We start from the raw sequence: 10433 nt of genomic DNA, 5'->3' as shown, positions 1-10433 counted from the left end.
TCTGTATCAGATCACAATTGATTATATTAGCACATTAACAAAGATTTCAAACTCAGTCATACTAATGACAGAGGAAAAAATCTGCTCCTGGATCAATTGTAATCCAGGACCCAGGTTCTGGGAATCAATAAGATTATCATTCTGGAGGGAATAGACAATTAGATCTGAATTACAGGTCCCTTTTGAAATTTCAATTTGTTCATTTCCTAATGCAAATGATTGTTTTAAGAATTTTGGCCCTAGCTATAATTACAACGTGCCAGACAATGCTGTCAAACACTAGAGTTTGAGGTTTGAACATCTCTGCATATAGAAAGTATTAATTAAATGTAGCTTTATTTATATGGCTTTTGTGGCTCATCAGCGTCGACTTCCAAAATAGGTATAATTGTTGTGACAAACAATAATAGTTTGGTAATAAAATGGGCAGTAATGCTACAGGAATATTAAATAAAACAGCAGTTTTGATTTGGATTTGTGTCAGATAAATGAAACTGAGTATGAGGTCCAGTACGTCATAATAGGTGTTGGTTAATGTGGAGCAAGGAGTAAGTAGATCAGAGCAGCAAATACATATGAATTGTTGTACGGGCAGGTTTCCCTTGTGTGATTGCAAAGAGAAAGAACACACAACACATTAAATATAAAAAAAAACAACTCCACTTTAATAAAGAGAAGTTTTAGTTTAAGAGAAAATATTTGGCATTTTAATCTTTACAATACTTTTAGTAAAGCATTTCCACAGCATTTGAAAGCAGTTATTTCACAAAAGGCTGGAAACGTGAATTTTCTTTTTTTTTTCCTGCATCCGTCGAGAATGAGACCTCCACCAGCAGGTACTGCAGGCACAGCCAACTGGTGAATCTACTTAATTTTGGTCAGAGCTACAGCTCTCCTGTCGGTGTTCTGGAACAAGGCCCGAATCAGGCCTTTCATTTCATTGCTGGTGAAGACCAGAGCCAGCGGTCCCTTTCCTTCTGCCCACCTACAAACAGAACATACTGATATAAGGACGGGCAAACACGCATAAGGAAAAGAGCATGATACTCCGGAATGTCCTGACCTGTCTACAATCTCCTGAAGGCTGGCCTGTAGCACGATTGACAACTCTTTAAAGGTCATCCACTTCTTCACATAGACAGGAACCTCCTCCTGGTATTTCTTGTTTTTGCTTTCCTCAGGCAGCGGCGTGAAAACAAGAGGACCCTCCTCCAGAATGATCTGACAGAGAGCGTACAGATGAGCCCCATCCTCAGAAGAGATGTCCTACAGAAAGAACAGACCAAAGTTCAGCTGAACCAGTCATAGTGTTACTATTCATGTACAGAACAAAAACATGTTAAATGGTCAGACTTAACATTTTTGAAGCTCAGAACACTAATCAGCATTTCCTAATAGCTTCCAAGACACAAGACTGACCATTAATGGGAGAGTAATGTTAGCAATGCATTCCAAACTGCCTAGGCAAACTATAAATAGAAAATTAGCTATTTCACAAGAATCAAACCACAACAAAACAAAGTATCAACTGTGCTGTAAATAAGAGCTCTTTATTCTTAGAAGGATAATGTAAATCACAAATCAAAGAGACTTGTAACTCAGTTAAACTGAGTCAAGTAATGCCATGATTAAAGAGCCCCTTTATGGAAAATTGGTTTATTATGCAAGGTCATTCAGACTTGATTTTACATTTATATATTTTTTTAAAAATCCCTCCCCATGTGTAGAGCTGTAATTTTTAAATGGATTAATTAAATATTTATAGTTTCATTCTGTCCAAAAGTCATTAGTCATTGAAGTCAAACATTAAATTACATTTATATTGTGAAGTCACCTGGAATGTATGTGAAGAAATGTCAAGGATCTCCTACCTCCAGCTGTAGTATTTTGGCAGTGATATCACAGATCGCAGTGTTCAGCAGCGTTCCCATGGCTTTGCAGTATACATTGACGGGTAAAACATCCTGCCATACTTTTCCAAGTCTCCGGAGTTGGTGAATGACCTGCAAGACAAATGGTGGCCAAGGTGGTTTAGAAAGTGGGTTACATTAGATTTGAAAGGCATCCCCCCCTGAAGAGAACATTTATCAGCAGTTCACTGCAGTAAGGTTCACAGAGAAATGTGCCCACCTGTCGGACTGCTTTGCTGGCTGCAGAGTAATTTTCATCATCATCCAGGTTGGCAAAGTTTCTGCCGTTAGACAGTCGCTCCAACATCTCAGACTTCTGAACATTCATTTGTGCCACAAAACACTGGATACCTAAAAGGAACGAGAAGTCCAAAGTGAGAGCAGGGAAGCTGTAGAGTATCCAGGGTGATGAGGTGGGTGTGACTAACAGCCATATTGCTTGTAATGCAGCTGTCTGTGATGCTTCCACACTTCCTGTGAAGTATTTAATGTTTATGTATATAAACTAAAGCATCTATTATGTTTAAAAAAAAAAAAATAATGATACATGGACAGGTATTCAATAGAAGCCCACACAGTCCAAATATAAAATTATTCTTTTTATTTATTGTAATTTATTGCAAAATAGTTATTGTAACTTGCCAAACATCAGTAGTTCAGATTACAAGAGGAAAAAAAAAAACAAAAAAAAAAAACACAGATCAAGTCAAGTGAATATGAATTCCTACCTAGTCTCCTGAAACTGGGTACCAGGTCCACAAAGTATGCAATGCTGTCTTTAAGTGGAAGGTGTGGTTTGAACTGGTGGCCCAGTGTCAGCAGGTGATGAGCCAGAAACATGCAGTTGTTGTGCTGAATAGCGGCCAAATGGGGAAACTTCAGAAAACTCTCCCTGGAAAAAGACAGAAAGCTTCATATTTTAGCACAGTTGTGATTTTAGAAATATGTATATTTCATTAGAAAACAGGAGGTAAATAGATGAGAAGTGTCCTGAATAAATAAGAGTATTTTTGGTTTGAGAACACATGCAGCGAATGCCTTTATCCTATGAGTTAACATTTCTTGGTGAAAGCATTGCATTTAAGGAAACATAAATTAACCCTTCATCATATCTTGTACTCTTCAAAAGCCAGATCTTGAGATAATTAATTTCAAAAAAGCAAATAAAAAGGAAATTGTCCAAATATCATAATGTATGAATGAATTTTTCCTTTTTGTTCTCCACTGTCTGTAACAGACACTTACTTGTGGTACATTGGCACAACGTCGTAAAAGAGATGAAAAATGTTTCGCACTGTATAAAAGAGCTGAACGGCACTGGAGAAACAGAGAGAGAAATAAATAAATAAAAACACGCAAATTTAAACTGTACATAAAGACTTTCTGTGCAAGGTCTATTCTATACTACAGGCACATCAAACATACAAATCCTTGAAATGCACAAACAACTAGGGGTGGATCCCTAAATAGTCCAAAACACAAAACTGAAAAAATATTTAACGGTATCTAACTGTTTAACTGTAAATATTTAACATGCATATGCTTCTTGATGGGTATACAACATTCAAGTATAAATGAAAGATATGCATTTAAACAGTATAAATGGAGGATATAAATGGTAATATGCTTTTATCCAGAAATATTTTGTATTTCTGCACATCCAGAACACGCACACACAGTGACAGTACCATGTGGTGGAGCTGCCGACTGCCTCGGACAGTGTGTGTACGGCCAGTTCCACGATCTGCTGGACCGACTCGCTGACGCGGCACACAGGCAGGCAGAGGGTTCGTGGTCCCAGCTGCTGCTCACTCTCCAGCTGGGGCTCCTGCTGACACGCCTTCCTCCCCTCGAACCGCTCCCGCTCTCCTCCGGGGCTCGGCAGTTTGGGGAGGGACAGTTTATAATCTGGCGATATCTATGAGTGAGTGAATGTACATGTTGTCAGATGAGCTGCTAAAGCAGAATGCCCCAAACAGCAAAGCACTACCTTACTTTTACAGTGCTGTGCATCTCCGCTGTCATCAGCTTGCGTGCCGCCACAATCACATCCTGGCATTTCTTGGTGGCAAAATGGGAGTTGACATTCCGGGCATATTTTAAGAGGTCGGTGGCCTCCCCGCTTAGGTAGCCCATCTCCTTCAGATGCTTCTCAAACTGTTCGGTCTCATCAATAACCTGCAGAAACGAAAAACCAAAGCGGTCCACAGGCTGTACATAGGCACATGACGCGTAGGATCGTTCATGAGGGTTCGGTACCCACCGCACTGTACTGGTCCAACTGACAGCTGCTGGATGGGATGGAATGCAGCAGGCACTCTTTTATGATGCAGTCAGACAGATCCTCCCAGATCAGATCTCCCACTACCAAAGACACTTTCTGCTCCCCCACGGACACGTCTGCAAAGGGAAATGGTCTAATGATCATCCACCCCCCCTTAAACCAACTAGCATATCTTACTACCATGTCAATGTGATGCTAAGAAAATGTCAGTTTAAGGGTAAACAAGGGTTCTTTGAAGTGCGATCACATTTAAACTTTTAATTGACAATCTTACTTGGACTATTACTCTTGTGTAATAAGAAGGGGGAAGGCTATGTTTTGTACAGAGAAAGCAATGGGGAGATACGAGAGAAGATAATTGACCAGAAACATTCTAATCTATGCCTTTAAGGACATAAGTGTCATCTCAGATAAAGAATATGGTACCAAGAACCTACCAAATAGGTGCTTGTGCAGGGTCTCCAGAACAATGCACACTTTGTTGTAGACCTGAGAGGGGGTGGAGTTCAGTGCACTGGTCTCCTGCATCTGCAGGCTGACCACGGTTGCCTGTTCATTCTGCCCAACTTCCACCACGAGAGATGGGTACATGATGACTGGCCTCAGGATGTACTTCAGCAACACGTGACCTACAGCAGAGGAAGGAAGTGTGTTTGTTACAGTTCACTTTCTTAGTTTAATGTATAAGTAATTTATTGCAGAACAGGAGCAGAACATACCAAACATTTTGATCTTTTTATGCAGCTCGCCTTGGACCGCGAGAGCCTGGAGGACGCTGGGCAGGAGGGGGTGAGGGCCAGACTCATCCTTACTGCCCCCACAGTTTAGATGGAGCTCTGTGCCCAGAAAGGCCTTTGCAGATGTCAGATCTGCCAAAAGCACAAGTCACAAAGAAGAATAGAGTAAATAAACCTCTGAACTTCTCTCACCTATTGGGTGGGCCTGGCAAGCCCCCCCCCAAAAAAAAAATAAAGACAATTTTATGCTCACAAGCTTCAAAATATACAATGCATGGGAGTATCAGGCAACACCCAAGCACAGGAGGCAGCGTGTCGGAATGTTGGACAAGGGGCCTTTTACCCGCCACTAGAACAAGCGCTGCGTTCAGGCTCTACAACAGTCGTACGACGCATTTAGCCACACACACACACAACACAATAATCTCCTGGATTTGTGGAATTAGCATGCCATGGAGGAGTCAGAACGCTGGCGAACGATTGTTCCTCTACGCTCGCACCTTTAGAGGGCGGCAGCTTCCAGACAGCCAGCTTGTGCCACTCTTCTCCCAGGTGATAAGAAAGGTTCTCCCTCTGGATGGTGAGCTCCGAGCGCAGAGCCTTCAGCAGAGACGTGTCCGAGCAGCTCCAGGTCTGCAGAGCAGCTACGCTTTCCTGGGCCTTTAAAGAGAAGAATCAGCACCATGCATGCATACACCCACCGTCTCAACCAACGGCCGCATATCTGAAATGTCCTTAAAGAGTCATACCGTGGCATACTGTTCAGCCGCAGCAATGTACTTCTTTCCTTGCAAGGCCTGGTAATATTCCCCCATTGCAGAATCAAACTAAACGGGCAGAAAACAATAGAGAAAATGAGCGAATCGCCGAGAACATGTCCTGCACGCACACAGGTCAGCACACACACCTCTTTCAGATGCTGCAATATGCCGATCACAGCGGTGTTCTTCTCCAGCTGCTGTCGGAGCTTTGAGTACTCGGTTGCAGCCTCATGCAGGTTCCGCTGCACCTGTGTCACAAACCCAACACGCTCAGACCGTCTGGCTGCTTGCCGTGGTGCTGCGTAACAAGCAGACAAAATGCTCAGCTCGCCTCGTTCTCTATGCAGCTCTTCAGCGTGTCGATTTCCCGGGACACCGCGTCCACCAGGTCCATCAGCTCCTCGGCCGTCTGCATGGTGGGCAGGAACTCGTTGTACTTCTTGTTTATCATGTCGGACACCTCTTCCTGCGAGAACCGAAGGGAATAATCTTTCTCAGCTCACGCAGCCCTGTTACTAACAGATGTTCAACTCCCGTACGCCACGTCATCAGAGCTCTTTTCATGATAAAAAGCAGACATTTAATTTCATCAGAGCATTTTTACGATCATAAGCATGCAGTGAGGTTGTTGGGCGTGGTAATAGTCTAGCGGGTAAGACATTCGCCTAAGAACCAGAAGACCCAGGTTCAAATCCCACTTACTACCATTGTGTCCCTGAGCAGGACACTTAACCCTGAGTGTCTCCAGAGGGGGACTGTCCCTGTAACTAATGATTGTAGGTCGCTCTGGATAATGGTGACTGGTAAATGCTGTAAATGCAAATGTGATGCTACGAACATCACGTGACTGTCCAGTTACGGGTCGCGCTCGCAGTCCAGGGCGTAAACTCACCAACAGCTCTCTAACTGCATAAATATGTTTATATAAACGTCTAAATACAGAAAACTAGTTCAGTTCTTTAGCACGTGTAGAACCCGCACTGTTTCGGGTCCTACGTCAGCGTCGACTGTTTATTAGCTCTGGCTAAGTTAGCCTAAATTCGAATCCACCGACCTTGGTTTCCTCCACCCTCCGCGACAGCTTGGAGATTTTTCCGGCCAGGTCCTCCTTCTCCAGCTTGCCAGAGCTGGCGAGGACTTCCGTCACGAACGAAGCCATCGGGTCCGGTTGGAAGGCGAGGAGTCGCAGACGCGCCGCCAGTGTCCGCCACCCGCGGCCCTTTTACTCCGCGCTCGCCCGCGCGACTCTCTGCCAAGCGCCTACGTCATCGCCCCGCCCCCTTCAGACGGGGTCGCGCACAACAGCGCCACCTACGGCCAGTGTCGCGCTGGACCGTGACGAAACGCTCTGCTTTCCATTATGAATCGTTTCTTTCTTTAACTCTGGACACAGTTAGGCACAGATATATTCGCTTTTTTTACTTTAACAAAAGCAGCTAATCATCTCGGGATGATGGTTTTCTGTAGTTTTTTTGAAAGTGATTGTCATTGTGAAACACTGCTGCACAGCACATGGTGACACAACGAAATGTGTCCTCTGCTTTTAACCATCAGCCTTGGTGAGCAGCCATGACAGGCGCCCGGGGAGCAGTGTGTGGGGCTGTGCTCAGTGACACTTCAAAATCCTTCGCGGATCGGGATTCCTTCCTGGGACGCTTCCTTTTTCATGATTTTCATACTGTCTTTTCTGATTAATTGAGAATAACATGATTTCCCATTGTGGCGTGAAACAAAAATGTAAGTCGCTGTTTATTCCGTTTCCAGGTCAGAGAGTCTCCTGGCAGGATTTGACGTGAGGTGGTCCTGTGTCCAGATCTTGCTGTCTCTGACACCCTGACCCAGATCAGTGTTTACTGCAATGGTGGATGAATGAAGCAAGTATCCTGGCAGCAGGTCGGGCTCATTGTTGGCAGGATTTGACCAGGAATTTCAGACGCCAGTATGTAAGCTTCAGCTGACAGAGTCGAGACTTTGACCCAAAAGCGTGCTATTACCTCATATCAGGTCTACTAAGAGGCTCAGTCTCAGTCCCAATCCTGCTGAAGGGGTCTGGTTCAGGTGTCCCTGCAGTGTCTGCCCTGTAGACACACACAGCATTTGTAGTCTGAGTCTGAGTCTGACTATTAATCGGTGAGATACAGGGCTGTTGGTAAATTGTAGTAGTAGTCTAGTAAATACTGATTGTAAGTCGCTCTGGATAAGGGCGTCTGGTAAATGCTGAAAAACATCTTTTAAAATGTGCCTCATAATGAAAGTAAAAGTGAAGTGATTGTCATTGTGAAACACTGCATGTGTCCTCTGCTTGTAACCCATCACCCTTGGTGAGCTGTGGGCAGTGATACGCCCCCTGAGGATGGATTCCACAGCAGACCTGTAGAAGCTTGTGAGGACTGAGGTACCAACCTAGCTTTGGGGCAGTGGTGACCTAGCGGTTAAGGAAGCGGGCCCGTAATCAGAAGGTTGCCAGTTCGAATCCCGATCTGCCAAGGTGCCACTGAGGTGCCACTGAGCAAAGCACCGTCCCCACACACTGCTCCCCGGGCACCTGTCATGGCTGCCCACTGCTCACTCAGGGTGATGGTTAAATACAGAGGAAAATTTCACTGTGTGCTGAAGTGACAATCACTTCACTTTAACTTTACCTTCTTTGGACGTCTGAGGCAGTGAAGTAGTTGGTGGGTCATCTTGGTGACAGCAGCAGCCTGCTCTGAGTGTTCAGACCGGAACCTAAAGCTGCTGACCCTCTCCACAGCATCTCCTCCCATGTAGATGGGAGGATGAGCCACACGCTGCTTCCTGAAGTCCATTACTTTTGCTGTTCTTTACATTTACATTTACCTTTACATTTACAGCATTTATCAGACGCCCTTATCCAGAGCGACATAGTCTATGAATAGAGTCTAGGGCTTTTTATTTCCCGCGACTCAGTCAGAGAGGTCAATATTGTGCTTCCAGAGGCCCTTCAATTTAATAACATTGAAATTTTATGGGAATATTTTGACACACTATATAAGGCATAGCGAGTTAGAATGTTTGCAAGTGTAGGATTCATTGGTTTGTCAAATTTTTTTTTGTTAAGAATATGTTTTAACAAACCAAGTTATTGTTTTATATTTACAGCATTTATCAGACGCCCTTATCCAGAGCGACATATAATCAGTAGTTACAGGGACAGTCCCCCCCTGGAGCAACTTTGGGTTAAGTGTCTTGCTCAGGGACACAATGGTAGTAAGTGGGATTTGAACCTGGGTCTTCTGGTTCATAGGCGAGTGTCTAACCCACTAGGCCACTACCACCCTATGTTCTCCTCCTTCTCCTAGTCTCACCTCCTCTCTGCAGGCCGTTTCATCGTTGTTGGTGATCGGACCCCCAATGGTGGTGTCGTCAGCGAACTTGATGATTGTGTTGGAGCTGTGTCTGGCCACACAATCATGTTTCGACTAGGAGTTCAGCAATGGGCTCAGGACACTTCCCTGCAGAGTACCGGTGTTGAGGACCAGATGTTTTTTCTGATCCTCACGTGCTGCGGTCTGTTGGTGACAAAGTCCCAGCAGCTTCTTGATCAGCTTTGAATGGAAGACTGTGTTAAATGCAGAACTGCGAAAGGATGTCAACCCAAATCAATGTTACATAATAAGTGTTAAGTTCAGTGCATAAAAGAACCGTAGCACAGTGTTCAAAATATTTCCTTTTGGTTTCAAGTATTAAATACTTTTATAAATTAAAAATCTAACTATTTTGTTAAATATACTTAATGCTGGGTTATGAATTAATATTATGTTAAATGAATTTTATACGTGTGATCTCTATGTTGATACAATATCCATATAATTTTAATATAGAGAATGTCATGTAAAGCACTGTTACAGGCCAATGTTCTACAAATACACACTGCAACTCTGTCTAAAGATTTTTTGTGTGTGTTTGAGTCTGTTGCCCACAATATTTTAGTTCTCAAATCTGTCTGTTCAATTCAGCCCAAGAACGTTGGTTGCTCTAGTTTAAATCTCTCAGAACCACAGGCTGCGTGGACCAAAACTTCCTTATGCCAAGAAAAAAGCAAATAAAATGGTGAATTAATGGATATAAGGATGGAGGTATGGATGGATGAAAAACGGTCCCATTAAGTAAATTTAAGTGTTGCTTGGGAATATCAGGTGATAAATAGTGTCTGGCACAAAATGACATTAAAATGACCCCTCACATAGACATTTCACGCCCCTGCCCTCCCAAAGAAGGTACTGCTGCTTCAGAGCCAGATCTGCCAGGTTGAGGAACAGTTTTTACCCCCAGGCTGTCCAGCTCCTCAATATGTTGCCCCAGGATCATCCACATCACCTCAAGCCTTAACCCATCACTCTGAAGCCTTAAATCATCTGCAGATGATTTTTCTCCTTCCCGAACTGCACATTAGAAACTGAACATCAGTACTGCACCCTGCACTTTAATCCCTCACTACCTCACACTGTGCTGCTGTGTTATGGTCATTGTATCACGTCATATCACGTTTTCCTAAAAGGAAAATGTTATTGTGTGTTACAAGGAATTTTTTATTGTGTTATATGTTGTATTATAAGGAAGTTTTTATTCTGTGTCATATGTTGTGTTACAAGGCAATATGTTGTGTCTATTGTAACAAGTGTTATACGTGAGCTGCTCCACTGTGCCTTCTAAATTGCCCCTCGGGGGACAAATAAAATTCTTTGAAATTGAAATATCACTACTACTGCCATTATTATCA

General features: G+C 43.6%; 1 protein-coding gene across 1 annotated transcript; it reads right to left on the bottom strand.

The window, feature by feature from the left end:
* Positions 1-642: 642 nt before the first annotated feature.
* zw10 (zw10 kinetochore protein) lies at positions 643-6944 on the bottom strand. Its single transcript, XM_028982521.1, has 16 exons — positions 6747-6944; positions 6024-6158; positions 5839-5940; positions 5681-5758; positions 5432-5591; positions 4914-5063; positions 4632-4823; positions 4174-4310; positions 3906-4088; positions 3599-3828; positions 3156-3227; positions 2639-2802; positions 2131-2261; positions 1872-2003; positions 1064-1266; positions 643-985 (listed from the first exon to the last, which is right to left on the bottom strand). Exons 1-16 carry the CDS (start codon positions 6849-6851, stop codon positions 865-867), a joined length of 2295 nt encoding a protein of 764 aa, XP_028838354.1. The 5' UTR covers positions 6852-6944; the 3' UTR covers positions 643-864.
* Positions 6945-10433: the final 3489 nt, after the last annotated feature.

The sequence above is a fragment of the Denticeps clupeoides genome, chromosome 6 (genome assembly GCF_900700375.1).
Source record: "Denticeps clupeoides chromosome 6, fDenClu1.1, whole genome shotgun sequence".
Lineage (NCBI taxonomy): Eukaryota > Metazoa > Chordata > Actinopteri > Clupeiformes > Denticipitidae > Denticeps > Denticeps clupeoides.
The sequence above is the reverse complement of the archived record's forward strand: the minus strand, read 5'-3'. Positions and strand labels throughout refer to the sequence as shown.

What these genes read in the sequence shown, in the direction of transcription:
- zw10 (XM_028982521.1), bottom strand. Translation starts at nt 6,851, where the DNA reads ATGGCTTCGTTCGTGACGGAAGTCCTCGCCAGCTCTGGCAAGCTGGAG. An exon ending in CGGCTGAACAGTATGCCACG is followed by an intron (nt 5,592 to 5,680) that starts GTATGACTCTTT and finishes TTCTCTTTAAAG; the next exon opens with GCCCAGGAAAGCGTAGCTGC. An exon ending in AGATGCACAGCACTGTAAAA is followed by an intron (nt 3,829 to 3,905) that starts GTAAGGTAGTGC and finishes ACTCACTCATAG; the next exon opens with ATATCGCCAGATTATAAACT.